Source organism: Cupressus sempervirens, chromosome 7 (assembly GCF_028749045.1).
Source record: "Cupressus sempervirens isolate cs-2001-9-10 chromosome 7, ASM2874904v1, whole genome shotgun sequence".
NCBI lineage: Eukaryota > Viridiplantae > Streptophyta > Pinopsida > Cupressales > Cupressaceae > Cupressus > Cupressus sempervirens.
In genome coordinates this window covers 555979497-556002135 of record NC_143124.1, presented here as the reverse complement: position 1 = coordinate 556002135, position 22639 = coordinate 555979497, and the positions used below count along the sequence as shown (strand labels likewise).

Here is a 22639-nt window from a genome sequence, read left to right as displayed (position 1 = left end):
GGATATACCTCACTAAAAAATGTCAGTTTATAAGTTCATTCTTATTTACCCTAAAAAAAGTTTAAACTAGCTCTAATAGTTAGCATGTAGAACCCTTTTTGATAATCCCAAGTCCTCGACAAATCACCATTTAAATGAGAATGTTATCTAAGCAGACGCTAACAAAGTTTTTAAGTAAACCTACTTAAGTCATATTCATCAAATGTACAAATACGCATAAGTATTTTTTTTAATCTCAAATTGCCTAAACAATTATTGAAACAATCATATCTATCATTTAAATATATTTTTCTTATATATTAGTCGACACGACGTACCTATTGTACTGTAACGTGCCATTGCACGTATATATTCAGAAATATACAGACGAACCCATTTGTACCCCTCTATCACACATGTTGACTAACTTAAAACTACGCTAGTTTGGTTAGCTAATGAATGCTATTCCCTCTCCACCACCTCGTCCATATCCTTCGTTCATAGGCCCGGCCCAAATACAGAGTATAGATCACTTACGCGCGCGGGCTTCCTTTTTCGGATATACCTCTGCACCTTCAACTGAATCGATTAAGTTAATTTGTTAAGCTCCCCTGATATGGGAGGATCTGGCTTTTCTTCGTTCGTGCTGCTCCGGAGAAGTGGTAGGTAAATGATGACACGCGAAGTTACCTTGTTCGCCCGCTTTCAGTTATATAGATAGGGCTGTGAAAAAAAAATTCATAAACCCATGTACGGGGGTCTCGTATCCAAACCCGTCCCCGAATCGAATGGGAAACTTAGGTTATATTTGTCTGCCATTTCATCACAAATGAAACAACAGCGGCTATGTATGTTGGCAATAGGTACTGATCTGAACAGACATGGATGCCATGGTGGTGGACTCAGATTCTTATCCTCTGCAGAGAAAACAAGCTGATTACATGTGCCAGGTTTGTTACTGTTCATCTTATCACTTGTTTTGCTTGATCTTCAAGGGCATTGTGCATTAATTTTTTGTTTATTGATTTCTAGGATGAAACATACCTATTACACATGCAGAAGTTCAAGGGGCAACAGTACAGCCACCTGTACTATTCTCGTCTTCACAAGTTTAGGAAGTTTCTAAATGGTCTTGTTAATAAACAGTGGTCTAATATACCTGGTATGGTTTATAGATATATACTTAGCTAAATTGTAATAGGTCTTTTAGATATATATATATATATATATATATATATATATATATATATATATATATATATATATATATATATAAAATTAATATTATGGAAATCATTTTTTAGCTCTTAGATACATCATAGTAATATTATGTAGCTAATAGTATAATTTTCTGTCACACAATGCTTACCAGCATTGTAAATATTTACTTCCTCACTCTTCCCCGGAGAGTATGAAATATATTCATAAATTCTCATCCTCCATCTGATCGGAAATCAGTATATATATATATCCCTAATTGAGCTCCGATATAATATTATGTAAATCATTTTTTACCTCTTAGATACATCATAGTAATATTATGTAGCTCATAGATAGGCAATAATATAATTTTCTGTCACACATCGTAAATATTTACTTCCTCACTCTTCCTCGGAGAGTATGAAACATATTCATAAATTCTAATCCTCCATCTGATCGGAAATCAGAATATATATATATATATATATATATATATATAGCTCTTAGATACATCATAGTAATATTATGTAGCTCATAGATAGGCAATAATATAATTTTCTGTCACACAATGCTTACCAGCATTGTAAATATTTACTTCCTCACTCTTCCTCGGAGAGTATGAAACATATTCATAAATTCTAATCCTCCATCTGATCGGAAATCAGTATATATATATATATATATATATATATTATAGATTATAGTGTATGATCTGATTCCTTATTGATCTTCTGATGTAATTAGTATAAATATAATATTTTGATCTCTAATCTCCTATCATCCATAATTAATACTTTCTGATTCCTCCTGTGCTATCAGTATCAGAAATATTAATTATCTCCTTTAACAATGCCTTGTAATGATCTTATTTATTTATATATTCTTCTTACATAATAAATATTAACATGCCTTACAATGATTATATACTGCAGATTGATTTCATACTGCAATGTGAATTGACAGTGTTTGAAGATTTGAGTTGTGCAATATCTTCCGTGAGGAGAATTGTACACAATAGTTTTCTCTCATTTTTCCTTTCATTTTTCTTTCCAAAGCCACGTCTATCAGCTAAGACCAGCAACTTGTGTATTAAAACATCTTATCACTGGTGTGTTCAGTCCAACTCTGTCCATTTCCTAACATTCCCTCTTCTGAGCTCACCAGATTTAAGTGTTTTCTGACTGTCTGAACTAGATGTTCTATCCTCCCTTCCAATATTTTGTCTGCCATTTGAAACTATAATTTACATCCTCGCATCATGGTTTGCAGGTAACGACTTTTGACTACCGTCAGTTCATGGACAATGGTTTTAATATTATCAACTTATGTGGAAGTTGACTGTTGTATCAGCTAAATATAGATTGATATGATATTTATTAATAGATTGATTGAATTGCATTAATTAAATATAAATTGATTGATATTATTAATAATATGGTTTAATATAATGTATATATTGATTAACAAATTATATGATTGCTTATTGATTTAATTAATTAAATATTAATACATATTGATTACTTGATTAAATACTAATCATTCTCTATTATATATTTTCTTAACAATTAATAATATTGATTAATATGTTTTTATATATAATTATATCGGTCATATGTCAATGTCGGGTTACGACATTGATCAGCACTAATACATTTGGCCAAATCGACAAGAAGTAAAGCAACGTGCACTTCCACCTCATTGTTGGCTCCTTCCTCAAGTTTCTTTGAGTTAGTTGCCAAGATATTGCCATCAGAATTGCATACAACATATTCTACCGTGGATGGACCCATATTCCCCTTTGACACCCCATTAAAATTGAGTTTGACCCACCTTTCCTCAACTTTCATCCATTGTACTTCACCCTTACGCTTGTGGATGGGATGAACCCTAGGATGCCCATTAGCGGATAGACTTGAGTTGCCAATTTTGATGACATGGCAACTAGACATACTTGGCGAGGAGGTGGACAAACAAGTAGGTGATGTAGGCAGCTGAAACAAACACCCAAGTAATGCAACCTGACAACCAAGCAGCTCATCTGGACAACCGACCAGCTCAACCAATTCTCTATTACTTGACTAATCCTCTGAAATTTATACGACCTTGATCATCAACCTTTGACATAAATGACAACATACTCAATAATGTAGGCAGGTAGGCAGCTGAAGCAAACATCCAAGTAGCCCAACTTGACAACCAACCAACTCAAACCAATTCTCAATTACTTAGAGTAATCCTCTGAAATTTATGACCTTGATCATCAACCTTCGACATCAATGACAACATATTCAACAATCACCCCCTTTGTCATTGATGACAACTCCATTTGAAATCAATTTGAAACAAAGAAGTGCTCTCAAATAAACTGAAACAATCCAACTTACTCTGGAATAAAACTGCTCCTGCTGACTGCTTTGAAATAAACTGAAACAAGCTAACTTACTCTGAAATAAAATTGCTTCTTACCGTGTCAAAGTCACATACATCCTATTGCAAATGGGGACCCCCATGTTTTTTACTTGGTAGTTTAATGGTTGGTTTAGCTTAGTCTTAGTTTGGCAACATTTTCAAACTTTCGAAGGTTGATAAGGTAGTAAGTTTGAACAAGGTCTTAGGATATGCAAGTTGATCCTTAGTTGCAAGTTGGGATCTTGGGGCAAGTTAGAATCCGGAATGTCAAGTCCTCATCCAAGTGAAATTTTGGATTGCGTTTATAGAAAATCATAAGGAACATGGAGTTCCCAATCGGTTCATAATTTATCCTTGTGCAATTTTTGAAAATGGACCTAACATTGTGACTGAATATGAAAGTGTAATTGGATGTGTGATGAAAATTTCCTAGGATACCAATACTTGTTGGTTGCCTCTAGAAACAAAGGCGGATGCGAACAGAGGCGCCGATACAGACGGAAGCCCTATCGGTGGCATCTGGGCAGCACCCACAGGGCAATCGGGTGCTTCTGGTTGCCTCCACGAGATGACGCCCAGGAAAACCAAAAAAAAAGGTCATGTCACTAAAAAACAATTTATAACATGTGCGTTTTTGCACTTTAAAACAATTTTTTTTGCCAAACCCTAAAATGGCCCTAATAGAGGCCTTTCAACCATTCAATCATCATTTTGTTTGCAGTTGGGATTGCTCTTCTCATTTGGCTTCCATTATGGTGTTTTGAAGGCAACTTGATTATTTTTGAAGAGGAACAATTGTAGGGCGAGAGTTAATTTCCACAAGTTCATTAAAACATTAAGAGTTAAGCATTTTATCCCATTCTTGAGTGTTTCAATGAATTTTTTAGAGATTTTGATGAATTTTTTCAAGTTTGTGAAGAAATATAGAAACAAGTTTTGCTATCTATTTGAATGGTTTTGTATCATTGTTTTCTACTTTTATGCTTGATATTCATAGTTTTTTTTATCGATTTAAATTTATTGAATTTCTTATAATAGAGAGAAAGTATATTGTATTGTGCAAGAATGGCCACCACCGATTGTTAGAGTTTAGTAGGAGGGCAAGGTCAGAGTTCAATGGGAGGGCAAGGAGGGGATAATTTTAAAATTGATTTAGAGTCTCCTCTATGGAGACATACAACAAGAATACAACAGGCTTTAGGAGGTGGCTCCTATATTTGGTATTGTAATTATTGTCAAAGTAACAAAGGAAAACCTTTCAATAGTCTCTTATTCCTTGGTAAAACTTCATTGCACGGGCTCTGCTAGTAGTGGTTTTGGAATGTGCAAAGGTGCAGATGGGAAGGGGTTGTCTGATGCACAGATAGCTTCGTTTGTAAAAGAACAAGAAGCTGCTGATCATTTGGTTAAAAAATTAAAAACAAGTTATTATCAACCTCCTTCCTCAAAAAAGAACAAAATGCAACCACTCGTTGAAATGGAACCAATTGTATCTTCTAAACATCCATTCATGCAATTACCTGTACTTGGAGAGAAGGAAGAAGTAGAAAATATGGTATCAACCTAGAAAAGAGGCCGATTGCACTTTGCATTTAAAATGGAGGCAAGAGACCATGCTGATGAAGCCATTGCATGTTGGCTCTATGCTAATGGCCTTCCTTTCAACCTGGTAAGATCACCATATTGGAAAGAAATTGTAAGAGCCATCAAAGGAGCACCAGATGGTTACACAAGTCCTGGGTATGTAAAGGTGCATACCATACTCTTGCAAAAGGAGAGAGTTTCTATAGAGAAATCACTTCAACCCATTAGAAATTCTTGGAAAACTTTGGGTGTGACAATTGTGTCTGATGGTTGGAAAGATAGAAGAAAAATGCCATTAATTAATGTGATTCTAGTGTCCCCCAAAGGGGCAATGTTTCCAAAGGCAGTTGATTGTCAAGGGGAGATGAAGGATTCAAAATTCATCTCTAATATTCTCATTGAGGCCATAGATATGGTGGGTAGTGAGAATGTGGTCCAGGTTGTTACAGACTATGCCAAAAATTGCAGGGGAGCTAATGCTTTGATTGAGGGTCGGTATGACCATATTTTTTGGACATCATGCACTATACACTCTATCAACTAGGTCATGCAGCAAATTGGCACTCAAATAGATTGGGCGAAGCAAATATACCAAGAGGGAGAGGACGTACAAATTTTTGTGACCAACCACAACATGTCACAATCCATTTTTAGAACATACTCAAAATTGGAGTTGCTAAAGGTAAATTAATTTTTTGTAATTATTAAATTTCATGGATTTATAATTTAGTTAATATTTATAATTTTATTGTCAATTGACATATTGTTAACATAGTCAATTGACATATTGTTAACTTAGGTTATTGAGACCCATTTTGCATCTCATACTATTGTTATGAGACAACTTCTCAAGGTGCAAGATGCTTTGAACGAAATGGTCATTTGTCCTCAGTGGGGTATGTGGAAGGCTTCAAATATAGAAAGAACCCTAAATATTAGGGCTTTGGTTTTGGATGATAATTGGTGGGCTCGTGTTGCATTATGTATTGGATTTCATTGAGCCCATCATGACCATGCTTCGCTTTGCCGATACAGATACACCTTGCTTGGGAGATGCGTATGACGGCATGGACACTATGATTGAGAAGATAAAACATTCTATGCAAGCACATGAGAGTGACTCTACATAATGTCAAGCCTTATGCAGTAAAGTGGAAGCAATAATTCTTCATTGTAGGGAGAAGATGACTACCCCATTGCACCTCCTTGCATATGCTTTATCTCTAAGGTATTATAGTAAGGCAGTACTTTCTATGCTGGATAGAATTGCACCATATGCTGATGAAGAGGTTGCTAATGGGTGCTCCAAAGCTTTTGCAGCAATCTTCCAAAATGATGACATGCATGAAAAGGTGAGGCTAGAGTTTGGCTTATTTGCTTCTAGAACAAAGCTTACTCCATTTGCAATTAAGGACCAAAATAAAATGGGAGCAATCACATTGTGGTACATGTATGGTCAGCCATACAAGAATCTACAACATCTTGCAATCAAAATCCTCTCACAAGTAAGTTTTGATTTTTGTTTTTAGATTACAACTTATATTCTACAATCTAGTGTTTAGCATCTGTCATATTGTCATTTGCTTTTCGTTTGTATGTAAAAAAATGAATTTTGTGAACACAATCCAGGTTGTAAGTTCTTTTGTTGCTGAAAGTAATTGGAGTACATACTCCTATATGTTAAAAGTAAAGGATCTTTGATAGATAAACAATTACAAATTTTTTCTATAAATTCTGAATCAAATAAGCAGAATAATTTTACTTATCTTCACTGTATTTGCAGCAGGTTCTAGAATTCTTCCTTCTACAACACTTGATTGCTTTTACTGGATCTCTGTAAGACAAATGTTGTGAATAATAATAATAGCAATTGATATTATATGTGAATATGATTTTGCAGGTACTTGTATTGCTTTTTTGTTATATGTTCATTGCAGTTGAATGATCTCAAATATATATTCAATGAACAACCATGACTCCGAAGAGTCATGCCTCTACGTGGCCCAAGGGCCACGAAGGGGCATGCCTCTTCGGAGGCATGTTCAATGTAACTGTTCCAAGTTTTTTTTTGCCCAATAACACAAGGCATAATCACTATGTCATTAATAGTTCCAAGACGTGGTTTGTAAACCCGACACAAGAAGGAATATATATATTACGCAGGTTATAGCACCCTGACAATACATCTATCGAGGGTAGCAAGAAGCCCAGTGTTAATCTTCAGTTATGAGTAATATGAAGCCCGACAGTGATATCTGTCGTGATTAATGTGAAACCCGACTGCAAGGTCTGTCAAGAGTAATATAAATCTTGACCACTTAAGTTGGTCGATAATGCATATACATACTGTCACAATTTTATATATACATAACAGGGATGTATGTATATGTACATGTATGCATACATCAATATGAATACATGTACATATATATAGGTCTCTGTCATGTGTATCAGACAGTGGTGCATAGATACTTCTCTGCAATGTAAGACAAATATCAGAGTCAGAACACAAATTGCTTATATCTCTGAAATGTAATTACAAATAATAACATCATGGAAGATTCAGAGTTACTTCTCCTGACGCTAAACATCAACATTGTATCCATTCAGGGAAGTGCAACCTTTTGGGGTCAAAGAAAGCTAAGGATTTGGTCTACATTCATACCAATTTGCGTCTTTTGTCACGTAAGGATGATGAATACATGGATGGGGCAGCCAAACTTTGGGATGTACTCCCTGAGTGTACAACCTTGGATGCAACACTACATGATCTTACTACGATGATAGATGATGGTGGTGATAGGTCCATGACACATGGTGCATCTAGCACAAGTGGAACCATTCTTGGTTCAAATGATATGGACCTTGCAGAGGTTGGACATGAGGAGGATCCAATTTTTTTTGAGAATCCTTATGATTCTGATTAGTAAACATTGAATCATGAACTATGTTTTTGATTTTGTAGTTTGGACATGGAGTCTAGAATATGAACATTTGTGCCTATGTAGTTTTAATTTGAAGTTTGAACTATTTAAATGACAGATGAAATATCTTGAATCTTGATTAGTGGTGAAGTATCATATGATACTAACAAATGTTGTATGTTTGTGTATTTCTAAGTTTCTAATTCTAACTTCTTGTATTTATAAGTTTCTTAAATTCTTTGCATGCATACACACACACACACACACACACATATACACACGTTTCCAAAAGCATCTGTACCCAAATTTGTTTTTTCTCGCATCCGGTATCTCCTTCTGGATCTGCATCTGAATTGGTAACTTAGAAAATTTCCAAACAAAGGTAAAATTCCAACTTGCATCTTGAAAGTTATTGTAATGATCTTAGACTTTCCAATCTGCTGATGAAAAAACTTGAGGATATGCAAAAATCTGATTTGCCTTGATGAAAAATTGAGAGGCTTGTCTAATTCTGATCCGCTAATCAGTAAAAAATGCTTAAGATAAAGAAGATAGCAAAGTGTCATTCCAACTTCAACTTGATTGTCATGACAAATTTTTACTTTACAACTTTCAAAAGTTTGGGCGTTTACAAGTTAAAACAGTTGTGAAATTTTGAGGTCAACCTTAGGGCAAGAGCCCAACTAAGGTCAGAAATCCGACCTTCTTGGGGCTTGGTTTCTAATCACACCTTGATTACCAACCAGTTTTTGGGGCTCAGAGCCCAAGCAGGGGGGTAATTCCAACTTGCACAGTAAGTGAGAAAACTGGAAACAAGGTTAAAACCTAGACTTATCAATAAAGTTTTGAACAAGTAGCAGGGAATTTGATTCAATCATCAGGCTTTTGCTAAAACAAACATACTTTCCACAAACATTGGAAGAAGTCAAGTCAAGGATAAAAACCTGATATACATTCCAAGTGAAAATCTGAGGGCAAGTTGGAGATTTCAACAAGCATTGCCAACACATAGCAAATTTTGTGGAGATTTAAAATAGGATGGAGCCCAAGCAAGGTCAGACGTCCTTGGGGATCCAAGCTCAACACTATGCTGATATCCACCCAACATGTAAAGGAGAACCCAAAATGCAAGATGAACTTGGTAACTGAAAGGGTGAAATCCAACCTTGGAAATGAGAAATCTGAATGTAGATGACTTGTCCAAAATCAAAATCCATACAATACAATGAGAAATCTGGGCGATTTAATGGGGAATCAAAGTAATCAACACAAGAAACTTATATAATTTGAACCAGATCTGACCTGTTTACGACAAAAACCAGAGGACTTCAGTTTGCAAAAGAAACCTCAATGCAATTTGACCTGTCAAAAATGACATAAAAAAATTGGAACAAGTTCTCAACTTTGCAAAGGCAAGTTAAAAATGTATTGATAGGAGAGCCTGTTAGTGATTCCAACTTATGTGCTAGAAAGTCCTAAGGGTTGCCATCCCCTATCCTTATACATGACTAGACTTAGAGGCTAATGAACAAGGTTAATCAACCTTCTACTTTTCAAGCATCTGCAAGACTTAGGTGGGTGTACCTTAATTCATTTTAAGACTTGGCACTTTTCGATATTCATGTAAACATGTCAGATTCCCAATGATGTTATAGAAAGGGCATGAAATTTGACCATTCTTTAGTTATTTTACTTGCTATATATCATGTATATTCAATTGGGGGCAGTTTCTAATCTTGTCCTACTCTCTTAGAATAAGAAATAAAGGTGATTTGATTTTAAGATTTTGCTTCATATATGTAACTCTAAGAGCATTTCAAGATCAATGCCTTATCAATTGGGTGGTAGACTGGAACAAATTTAATCCATATGACTTTGCCTTTGTAAATGACTGAAAGTAAAAACCAGTATATCAATTTATGCCTACATTTAATCAAGCACAAACCAGCATTATCATACCTATGAAATCCATACCCTGTTCCTATTCTCAATGTTAGTTTCAAGCATCTAATTCTTCCCTTGAAAGAAAGCGAAAAATCATTAACATAGATTAACAAAAAGTGAACAGATCAATTTAAACATACTTCATATTGAAATTCATACAAGTTATTGAATATAACATAGAGACAATAAAGCGATTCTCAGTTCTCACCGACATAGACCTTTAAGTTATATCATAAAACTTGTATAATATCAGTTGTTCTATTAAAGGCCCATAAGATGACCAACAATATTCTATTATGCTCTCCAATTATAGCTTAGAAGACTTAAAACATGATCCTGCTATTCCTTTTATGGAACAAGGAATGCAACAAGCTTCAGCTCATTTACAATATCATATTATAACAACCAAATGTTCTTTTCCTAACGAATCCCAAGCTAGGCATAAAGGCCTGGGAGATCTGTCTATTCTAGGTGTGTTTGGAGGAACAGAAAATCTGATTGCTGCAACTATTGAAGAAGTTGTCTCATCCAGTGATGCATCTTTCATGCATTGCAAAGAAAAGCAGTTGTAGAAGAACATAGGGCACTGAACCCACATAGTCACCTCCAAGTCAATGATCAGTTTCACTCCTAACTGTGTGGCACATCTATGGCATTAGCTGAGCCAGGCAAGATGTCCATTCAGATAACTGAATAGTTCCCCGTTAGTCTATTTGTGGTCCTGTAATCACAAAAATAACAAACTTCACCAAAATCCAAAATGCAATACTGTGGGTTCTCTTCATTTATTCTTTCTGTTTACCCATTTTCCTTGTAAAACTTTACCATTTTCCAACTTCCTGCTCAGTTGGCTAATCAAAACCTTTCTATTCTTCCAACTGTGTCATAACCTCCCTCCACCCTGCATTAGGGCTCAGGCATCAGAGATGAATTTTGCATCACTTCATTCAAATTTAAACATTTAATCCATGATATCGTTGAACTCATTAATTTCAATCTCCCCTTCAACAACAATCGTTCTCTCTACAAGTGGATAGACTAAATCAAATTCTCCCTATCGTCCATCTGAGCTTTTCGTGTTCCTATTCCAGGATAAGGGGATGCTTGAGGCCCAAAAATGATTGAATCTTGCTCTTGATGAACTGCTCTTTTCTATCAAAGAATGCCAATAACGAATTGACATTATCAATCTTATTTCTTGGTCTCCATAATTACAGGGGGCATGTCCTCCTTGTAAGCACCAGCAATCTCTAATTTCTCCATCAATACAGATTTATAAGACCACCCAGTATACAAGGGCTTTAGAAAGGAAACGTAATCAGAATAATTCTCTTTCAGATTATATCAAAAAGAAGTAGCCAAAATGTATAACCTACAATTTGGTTTTCAATTAATTATCCCCTCTGCTCTAGAACCTGTATCAAGACACTAACACTCTTCTTTACTACATTCTCTTCTAGTTTCTCAATCCTGCCAGCATAGTCATTTAATTGATTCACAACATCTTGAGATGCAATTGTTGTTTTTGCCACCAGTTTTCCTGAAACTTGCTTTGTACTTAGTATCAGTTGTTGGTGGGGGGTGTAACGTGACAATTGTTCTTTCAAACCTGCATTTTTATCACACCTTGTAGACATTGCAATAATGTCAGTATGCATTTCTTTGAACCTTTTCTCTTTCTCCATTGCCACTTCCTGGTTCATCATGCTAGCAATCTCCATTGCAGATGTGTTCTTCATTGTTATTATGATCGCATTACCTCTTCTTTCTTCCCCAGTGTCAATCGAATGTGGTTTTTGGGTGGCAAGGGCCAATGCCCATATTTCTAAGGTCTGAGACCTAGGATCAAACCCTGAACCTGTCATGAACTTTCCAAATTCAAATTCTGAGGAAAACACAGTATTATTCTGATTTCTAATCTAGTCAATGATGAAAGAGGACTGAAGATCCCAACCAAGAAGTTATAGCATTCCACCATCCATGACCAGTTTTCTTGCTTCTTCCACTGTCAACTTTACTTCACTTTTGTCAAAGCAATTTGGTAAGTGCAACCTGCTGTTGCTGATCAGGGTCCAAGCCCTGTCCTTCCCATTCCATTAATTTCTCCACTTCTCTTCCTTTCAATCTGATCAGAAATGTTTTGAACTCTTATGTGTTAACAAAATCATCATCTTGCCAAAATTGCTCTGCAGCAGTAACTCTTTCATCCATGAACTTACCAGTAGGCTGATCCTTGTGGAATCCCATCCCCATCACCATGCCCCTGGTTTATTTTTTCTCTCAACCTTTGATTGGGTTGATCTGCTTCAATTCCCTCTCTGTCTCTAATCTCTTCATGAATGAAATATTCAATGAGGGGCTCAACCCTTTGCTTCTTTTCAGGGGTTTCATGGGTAGGATTGGCTCCATGAATGGAGACAGCCTCTTCTCGTTGATCCCTGATCACTATCTCCTTCATCTTATGCTGCTATGGGGGTGGCACCTGTTGTAACGATTCCTCTTCAACCTGTGGCAGCTTGCCAACCAACTTGTCATAATCCTCCATCATTACTTTAATTCTTTTGATTGGGTGTAAATTTGGGTAGAAACTAGGAAAATTGTTGTCTCTCTCAATTAGTCTATCAAATTATTCCATTTCGCTCTTATGGCATGTACCTGATGCTTGTGCTTTCTAATAATATCTTCTTCATCAGTTACTTGCATCTGCTACTTGGTTTGGTTCCTCCATTAGCTTCGGAGTTTCGCGGACTCTACTAAGGGCCATGACAAGTATTTTTACCTAGCTTATTGCTCTTCCTAGGCGGTGGTGGGTGCCAATCCTATTGGTAGAGTCCGTTGTTGGTTCACCTAGGCCTCTGCTTGTCTTGGTTTGATTGGGATTTCTATGGATTGCCTTCCCCCCTTCAGTTCTCACTTGATGCCCTCGCTCGCCTCCTTCCCTCCTAGCAGGAGCTGAATGAGCACGTCAGGCTTGACATCTATGGGCAGTATATTGTCACAACATGGAGTAACCCTTCAAGGGGACTCCACCCGAGGATGACATTCTATGCCAAACAATATATGGATTTACAGGATGGGATCATTGTGCACCTGTAGTACCTCACTGCTCACTGAACTTATGCACTTTGCATCTCTTTCGGATCTTTTAGAGTGGGCTTCCACCTGTTACGTATACAGATTGATCACTAGGTTGATAGAGAGGACAAAATTCGCTGCCTTTGCCCCCTTGGGGAGGCGGAATCAGAGAAGCATTTTGTTTTCCGTTGCCCCATATACTATGATATCAGGGGGAGGTTCTATAGTTTGTTCAGATAGCGCACACCCATTTCTTTTTTCTTCTTTCTTTAAATCCACTCATCAGTAGTGCCTTGCACTTTACCTCCAGGAGGCTATGCAACTTTGTGATTACACCTTGCAGCAATAGTTTTGGATGAGACAACCTTGACCAACTCATCACCCATTTTTTCACATTTGTGTCCCTCGCCCAAGGGAGAAAGCAATTGCTTGGCCCTTCCTCTAGACACACTAGATCTGTGAGGCCTCATAGGGGACCCTCTGAGTAGCCAGTGGCTCCCTTAGATGTCCAGGGGCTCATCCTCGTCCTAGGCCTTATCCTTTTGTTTTGGACTCCTTATCTGTGAGGAGTATTTACTCTTTCCTTCTTTGTTTCTGCTTTGTTTGCTTCTTGCTTGTTCATTCCGTGGACACCGTTTGGTGCTCCTGCTGTTTGCTGTTGTCTTGTTGAATGCTTTCAGTCCCTTAGACCCTCGTGGTCTCTTGTTGAACATTATTAAATTCATCTTATCTTATCTTATCTTCATACATGGGCTCATGGGGAGACATATCCTTCTTACTAAGCGTTTTCTGAAGTGTTTGACCCATGAATCCTTCCGGGTCACAAAATCTTGGGACAACTGTATCAATTTTGTATTGCATTAGAAAAGTGTTTAGTGCATCCAGGGATCTTCCAAAAGAAAACTCACAAAGTTTGATCAGCCTAAGCAAACATGTGCCTCTTTTCTTGTTAAATAGGCATTCCTTCTCAATGAACAACAATTTCTAGAAAAAATCAATGGCTGCAGTCCTCTTAGTTACAAACAAATGCATCATGTGAGGTAGCTGAGGGCAGCCATACACACTGATCGTGTTAAAAGTTAAAACCATCAAAATAAAAATAATCACCCTAGTTGTGATCAAATGGTTCATTAGGGATTTCTTCCTTTGGCCTTAATTGTCTCTTGACCAGTTGGGGTATCCTATGATAATTCTTCTTCCCCAACAAAATTGGGGGACAAATGGTTCTTATCACATGCCCTTGTCTAACATTGTATTGGCAATTTGTTTCCATATTTAACAAACTTGTCTAACTAAAACCTTTTATTAACATGATCAGCATTGAGTTAAAGTGGTAAATGGCACAACAAAACATAATGCTTGAAATCTGTTTGTCAAGGGTTGTTCTGCATTGCTATCAACCTGCCATAACAAGATACCGCACATAGTCATCCTTTGTGTTAACATCTGGATTCTGTATGCCACCATAGTACCATACACATAACTTCAATTGGTAACCTTCGTTGATGTTTTTTAAGGTTCTGTCGGATAAATCCTATGAGACAAAACTATTGAAGATACGAAGACACACACACACACACACATATATATTTCGTATATATGAGATATGATATATATACTTACTGCATATATATATAATGATCCAAGAGATATTATCTGTATATACATGGACACACACACACACACAAACACACACATATATACACACAGAGTCATAAATTATTGTCATTATATTAATCACATAATAATGAATACACATGTCCCATGAACGAACATGTCTCTCCTTATCTCATCCACAATATAAATACAAGAGAGATCAGTCCCTTTAGAAAACACATAAATTGAAGGCAATGTTATTACATTTGCAGTGATCCTAAAATTAACATGGTATCAGGGTAGGTTCTTTCAAATTACTATTACAAACTAGAAGGTAGATCTGAAGAGAAAAGTTTAGGGGGAATAAAGATAGAGACACAACTTGAAAATAGAAAGACAATTCCAGAATAAGTTAATCACATGGAGGAGAATACAAAGGGAATTGAAAATGGAGAAATTGGGAATCAGAAAATAGTGGAATCGGCTTTGGGTAAACTTTACAGTCACTAATCTGGGAAGATGTGTATAGATCAGTCATGATCATTACGAGTAATCTTAAGTTGGCAGAGACATCGATACATAATCAAGGGACGGTCATCAACAGATAAAATGAAACAGGGAATAAAATAGTAATTGGAAGGGCCAGTCAACATTCTACACATTCATCTCAGCATCCTACTCAACAAATGAGAGAGGAAGAAGATTAATAATCAATGCAAAATGAAGGTACTAACCAGTGATAAATATTGGGAATGAATTTCATACTATTGTGAATATTTTCCTAATGTTTACAAATGAATGACTTGTAAATAATGGAAACATTGGGACAAACATGGGAGGCATGTAAGCCGTGACTCAACATTCTAATAAGTTATTATTACACGTAGCAGCTAGCATTGAAGGGGAGATAATAGACTAGGATGTGTCCATTCAACGTCAAATATGGAGAACATAAGTTGGGAAGTCTCTAAAAGAAATCCGGATGAATACAACGATGGTTTGATAAATAATTCGCATACAAAGAAAATATATCTTAGCTAAAGACATCTGCGAGACATACTCACCAGCCATGAGGTCAATATAGTCATGTAGTAGAAGCAAACAGATAGAAGTGACAAATAAGACAAAGTGTATTCATATGCAAAAAGTGTTAAGTGGGACGACAATTACTTACAAATGCAACTACTTATAATGGTTTCATGAGTCCTAAATAATGTGACAGCAGCTATCTGATGGCAAGTGATCAATAAATAATCCGTTCGACACTCTTAACTTGAAAGAGAATATACAAGAAAAGTCTATCTTTATCAACCATTGATAACAACCATAAGAAATAGCGGGGTTTTGACGAATAGTAATACATTAAAGGAGTACATTCTTATCAGTGATGATACTTCTTAGTGTTGACAGGTCAATCTCCTATGCCAAGGGAAAAGATATGGTAATTAAGTCACTGTTAGGGAAGGAACTGCGTACATCTGAGTCTAAATAGTTATCAACCTGAGAAATTGATATTGAAAGGTTATATATCAAGTTAAAATTATCTCACAAGTGAAGCTTGGGAAATAACAAACATTTTGGCCAGCATTGAGAAGACATGATATTAATAAAGAATGAAGATTTGGTTATAAAATCCTTATGGTTGGAGGGGCTGAAATTTTATATCCCAAAAGCTACGATTATGATGTAAGGAGTTTGTTATGATATAAATCTTCCTTGGTTGAAGAGCCACAACTCAAAATAAAGATAAGCTTCCATGGATATCCTATATGATGAAGCCATTTGAAACACTTGGTATAAAACAAAGCTGTGAAACCCAACTACATGCAGGAAAAAGTTATGTTTCAATTATGAGCTATAATCTGAGCGTTGAAGCAAAGAACTCAGTGATACATAGTAGATTATTATTTCTAAAAAGGTTTGACTTTGTCATATGGGTCTATCTTACATTTGCAAACTCTTATGAGCAAGGAAATAATAATTGAGCTTAGAGGTTCGAGATCATTGAGAAATGAACCAATCATTTCATAAGGGTCTTAACTTTCATTAAATGAAATAAGTGGGAATTTTACATTGTGGGGGGGAATGATAACCAATGTTCTATTCCCATTGTTTGACAAATGCTTATATGGAGGCATTTTCAAACTTGATGCATATGGACCTTCATTGGAGCAACTTGTATCAAGGGTGTTGACATACAGATAAGTATTTATTATACTTAAGTATTACATTTATCTCTCTTATTTGTATTTCTATATGTACTATAAGATTTGCCTTGATCTTTTCCTTTGTCTTCAAGGGTGTTCTTGTAGGAAAAGAAGAATGATACATTAGGCATTCTAGCAAATATTGTGCAAGACTCAATCTTATGACAATAGTTCCAAAGTGGTTTTGGATCTAGGATTCATTACTCCTATGGTGATCATGCTAGATAAAGTGAGTTTATTGGAGCAAGATACTTCTATGATTGCGTATCCTTTTATAACAAGAGGGAGCCTAACATTCCATTAGAGGAAACCTTGGGCAAAGAAGTCAAGAGGTTGATGCATGTACTTGAAGCTTCAGAAGGGAACTACATTATCTTTAATGTCTAGTATTGCCAAGATAATCCACAAGTTGAGGGCATTCACTCATGTTACTACAACTCAAGGTATGCTTTCATGACATAGGGAGCATATATAGGATATGCTTCAGACAACTTTTGAGGATCTTGATCATATTTATTCAGAGGGAATAGACCATAATGAGATGGATTCTCTAGTGATCAAGAAATTGTAGTAGTCAGAGGACTATGATTCATGAGACGAAGTTCCATATGTGCAGACTAAAAGGTCGTTATGCAATTACCTAAACCGTAGATGGATACTTGGGAAACCATTCATTTAGAGTACATTATCACTGATGATTTGACAACTGATAGTTTCTCTAAGCCTTTTGCCAAAGTGAAGTTTGTACATTATTAAAGACAAGTTTGGAGATGTGGATCAAAGCCTTTAGTGAGAGGGAGCCTCAACATCAGTGATTACTTGAGATGTATTTTAATGCATCCTTCTCTGCGAGAGAGAAGTTTGAGCTGAAAGCCTTTGCTCCACCCTCTAGAAATGTTCATGGTGGATGTCATGTGAGTTACTACATGACTTTGTGGAAACATTGTGGAAGGTGATGATCTTCCATTGATGTTTTTCTATGTGTACGATAGTAAGGTGACAATCTTAGAATAGTCTAACCTTCTATCATGATGGATATCATATGGTTGATATCTAAGCAGATCATGATAGATTGTATCTTGTAAATAATCAACTAAAATATAGATATCGTCACATAGATATCTATGAGTTGTATTGTATAAATATATTATGGTGGTTTTAATGTCTGTGGACAAGCTATGATTTTAATGTTCCTATGGTAAGTATCATGGAGTGATACATGCACACATACCTTATGGAAATTTGAGTACTTGGAGAATATCATTGGATTTGATATTCTGAGGCCATTACTCGGTGTACTCGTTGAATATCATGCAACTTGATATTCCGAGGCCATTACTCTTGATATCATGAGATGATATTTGATCAAAGATATCCATAATCATGCCATTCTTGATATTACATTGAGGTAATATCAAATCATTTGTTGATGTCTTTGTAGCTTTGGTTGGATAAATCCAATGAAACAAAACTATTGAAGATACATATATATTTAGTATATGTGAGATATATATACTTACCACATATAATATATTTATATATCTAAAATTAATATAATGATCCAAGGGATTTTATGTGCATATACATATACACACATACATAAATAAATATTTATATATACATAGTCATAAATAATTGTCATTAAATAAATCACATAATAATGAATAGACATGTCCCATGAAGGGACACGACCCTCCTTGTCTCATCCACAATATAAATACAAGAGAGATCGTTACCTTTGGAAAACACATAAATCACAGGGAGTGCTATTACATTTGTAGCAATCCTAAAATTAACACCCTTTTTTCAACATCATAGCCTAGAACATGACACTACTGGAGATTGTAGCTGCGACAGAGATCTTTATCTCTAGGCATTAATATTGTTATAGTCACCTTCAGCTGAAAAGGATATTTATTATGAAAGTGTAATATTAAATATAGAGACATGTGTCATACTTCATGTGTTTTAAGGCATGGAAATGTGAAGGGTTGTATTCGAAAATAGTCATATTTTGGAAAACTCAAGAGACCTTTGGTTGTAACGAAGAGTCTCTTTATGTATTATATATATGACATAAAGCGAAAGACATTGTATATTGAAACATTTCATTATCAATAAAGTGATCTTTTGTTGTGGGGCTGGGCTTTTCCCTTCATTCTAGAAGGGTTTTCCTAGGGTATTTCTGTGTGTCTCTTGTATCTATTTTGGCTATTCATTATTGTTGTTTATCATTGATTTTTGCGCTAAATCTAACATGCTATCAGAGTCTAGTTAGATAAGAGCAGTGAAAGAAGTGTGTATTTGTTGAATGAAGTAGTGCTCAACTCCTCTCTTGGTCAGTATCTATCTATTTGTTCGTACTTATCAAGATTGTCATTTTAATTTTTTCTTTGAATTTATCAATTTGGTTAAAGCTCGATGGTAATATTCAACATTTTGGATGGATGAATCCGATCTTGTGAACGAATGCCGATGATGGCTTCTCTAAGAGTTGAGGCTTGCAAATGATGGTGATTCAAAGGCATTTGCTGGATGACCAATAATCCTCACAATTTAGCAATCATCGTTATGCCTCTTATGCGATGGCAAAATCATTTGGTTCAAGTCTTTGGAATCCATTGATATAAATTGTAGGCCTTCGAATATTGTATTGTTCTTTGTTCAAGTATTATTGGTAGTCATTTTGTGACAAGAAGACATTATTAATGATTTTATGGTAAAAGTGTAATATTAAATATAGAGACATGTGTCATACTTCATGCATTAAGGCATGGAAATAGGAAGGGTTGTATTTGAAAAGAGTCATATTTTGGAAAAATCAAGAGACCTTCGGTTGTAATATGAAGAGTCTCTTTATGTATTAGATATATCACAACAAGCGAAAGGTGTTGTATACTGGAACATTTCATTATCAATAAAGTGATCTTTTGTTGTGTGGTTGGTTTTTTCCCTTCATTCCAGAAGGGTTTTCCTAGGGTATTTGTGTGTCACTTGTATCTATTTTGGCTATTCATTATTGTTGTTTATCATTGATTTTGGGCTTAATCTAATAGACATAACCCATATATAGTGGTTTAGACAAAGTAATAGTCAAAGGAACTAAGCTCCAAAGGCTCTTGGTTAGAACTGGAAATTGGAATCAGTTTTCTTTTTGGTCCCTTGGGCATATATCTTGGTATCTCCCTCTACCTTAGATCAGCCCTATGTACCTCATAGCTACTGATTTCTTTGGCAAAATCAATGTCTGTGCATGTTGAACCTAAAGTCATGAAGGCCTCTGTGATACTTCCATGAATGGTTACTAGGGCCTTGTCATCTCCTCTCCTATTGATCCTATATGGAGGACAATACCCTTCTAGTTTCGTCAAGAATTCCACGTCCATAAGACATCAATGACTATAAGTTTGGTCATATTCAAATCCCATGGATTACATATTGGAGGGAATTTAACCCTATTTTGGTAGAAGTGCTAGAAAAGTGCCCACCCAAATGAAGGTATATTAGGACTTCTACAAGTATGGCATTCACCCCCCCAAGAGTGTTCATTTGCTGATTGGGCAACAAAAGAATAAGGCAATGAATCAAGAAAATCCTGAAACAAAGGTCCACCCTATAGCTTTTTGGTAGTTACAGACTCAAATGGTCCTTCCCCACTCATTTTACTCAATTGACATGAAAAGGGAACAAAAATCAATTCTAAATCTTCATAGAATAACCCTATCTACAATAGATTCACTTCACAATCTACAAAAAACAAAGAAAATTTGTCTTATTGCATTCTAAATACTTTCTAACCACTTGATAATCTCTGCAATTATCTTTTGTATTCACAAGGTTCAAAACTTAACTTCTTTAATTGCAAATGTGCAAAATGAAATGATTGGACAATTGAGAGCACCATCTTTAAAATTAATTTTGCACAAGTCGAATAATCAGTTTTGACTAGCTGTGCAACCGTATAAATTTTAAATCTAGGCTGTTGATCTTCTCCGAGTCAAATAGCTTAGTGCGGTCAATAGAATTTTACTTTTTGTATCGACATCTCTTAGCCAACATGATACCACATGACAAATAATCATTTGTTCTACCCCCTAGGTTGGATGTTCATATAATCGTGTGGCCAGGCATATCGCTTTATTTTACACTAGTCGAGACACGTGTTGGCACATTGCACCTTCGAAGACCACAAAAGATGTTAGCCCTATCCATTGCGAAGTTGTGAGAGACATTTGGTGTAAGCTTTCCATGGCTTGTCGTGAGATTACAACCTTAGTTCTTAATAGCTTTGACATCTTATGATGCTACGAGATTGATCCTCCTTGACATTTGTTGAGATCTTGCATATTTGCGAGGTCCGAACATAGTTGTTCTTTATCAGTACGAAGTTGTGTCAATGTAACACTTGCTGTTCCATTTCTCTCTTCCATCTAGTGGACACATGTAAAGCTCTCATGAGTTTGCAAGGACCTCCAACAAAGTCATCAACACACTGCATTAATGTGAGTGAGAAATACCTGTCATTATTCTTCATATTTTGTGACACAACACTATCTCCCACGGTTGCAAACCATTTATATACTTCTATTCACAAGTTACGAAATCGTGGGCAACATATATACTAACCCTTAGCCTTTTTGATCGCAATTTTGTAAGTCAAGACATCATCCATACTTGACAATTGTGAATCTACAACAAGCCTTTACCTTTAATTGCTATCTGTTAATCACAACTTCGCAGCCTGAGATCGTCTTATCCCTTAAACCATTGCAAAGTCGTGCCAAGCATCTTTTTCAACCTCTAGCGGTCCTGCCACAAGGTCGCAAGGTTGAGCCACCTTCACTAATAACTGTTACAAATATGTAATTTGCATTTATCTTAACTGTCAATAGTTTGACTACAACATCTCAACTCTCACCAACAACATAGACCAACCATTGTGAATATTCAATCCAATAGTTAATAAACATATTTTTTACATCTGAAATGAGACAAAGTGGCGGTCAATCTTAGCCCCACAAATCTGACATCATAACAGATCATATACCTTTGCGAAATTGGGACTTTGCTCTTCTCTTCCTCTGTAGCCTTGGGTGTGACACATAGCAACTCTTGCTAGTTCACAATCCACTTGTTAATGTTGAATTTTTAGGATTACTTGCAGATGTAATTACAGTGCTTGTTAAGGTATGTGTTTTTCAAGTGCAACAACCTCTTGCATTTATACATGGTTTAAGACAAGAAGAGACATGTCTATTCATTAATTTAATATTTAACATTAATAATTAGACTATAGTTAGTATAAGATTATATACACACACATAAATTGTCTAATGATTAGTAATCATAATAATTAGCCATACCATTGTATCTCATGGTTAAATCAATGACTGAAGCTACAACATTAACACCTAAAAACACCTAAAACCGTCATGCATTTTATGGCCCCAACAATCCTAGCAAGATCGGATTCTGACTACTTGGGGGTGCTAAGTCTAACCACATGACATTTTCTGCTCAAAGCTTGGGGCTCCAAGTGTAATACTATGCTGATTTCTGTCTTATATTTGAGGTGAAATCAGAAATGTTAAGCCCATGTTTGACTTGGTCATGGATGAAACAAATGACGGAAAGGAAATCTGACTTTGCCATGGTGAAAATCAGAAGGTTGGTCCTTTTTGAAGCAAGTATCAACTTAGAATTTTAAGCATGCAGAAGGGA

The 22639-nt window shown here is 35.9% G+C and overlaps 1 protein-coding gene across 4 annotated transcripts in view; it reads left to right on the top strand.

Moving 5' to 3' along the window:
• The first annotated feature begins 368 nt into the window (after nt 1-368).
• The window catches only part of LOC149547986 (DNA polymerase delta small subunit-like), a 52870-nt gene continuing 30599 nt past the window's right edge, over nt 369-22639 (top strand). The window contains exons 1-2 of one of the 4 annotated variants that reach the window (XM_089792015.1): nt 374-641; nt 843-929. In XM_089792015.1, the coding sequence (XP_089648141.1) occupies nt 861-929 (69 nt within the window). In that variant the 5' untranslated portion in view covers nt 374-641; nt 843-860. Of the gene's footprint in view, nt 930-22639 lie in introns of all 4 variants that reach the window. The other 3 variants (XM_089792016.1, XR_016353952.1, XM_089792017.1) reach the window with 3 other exon arrangements.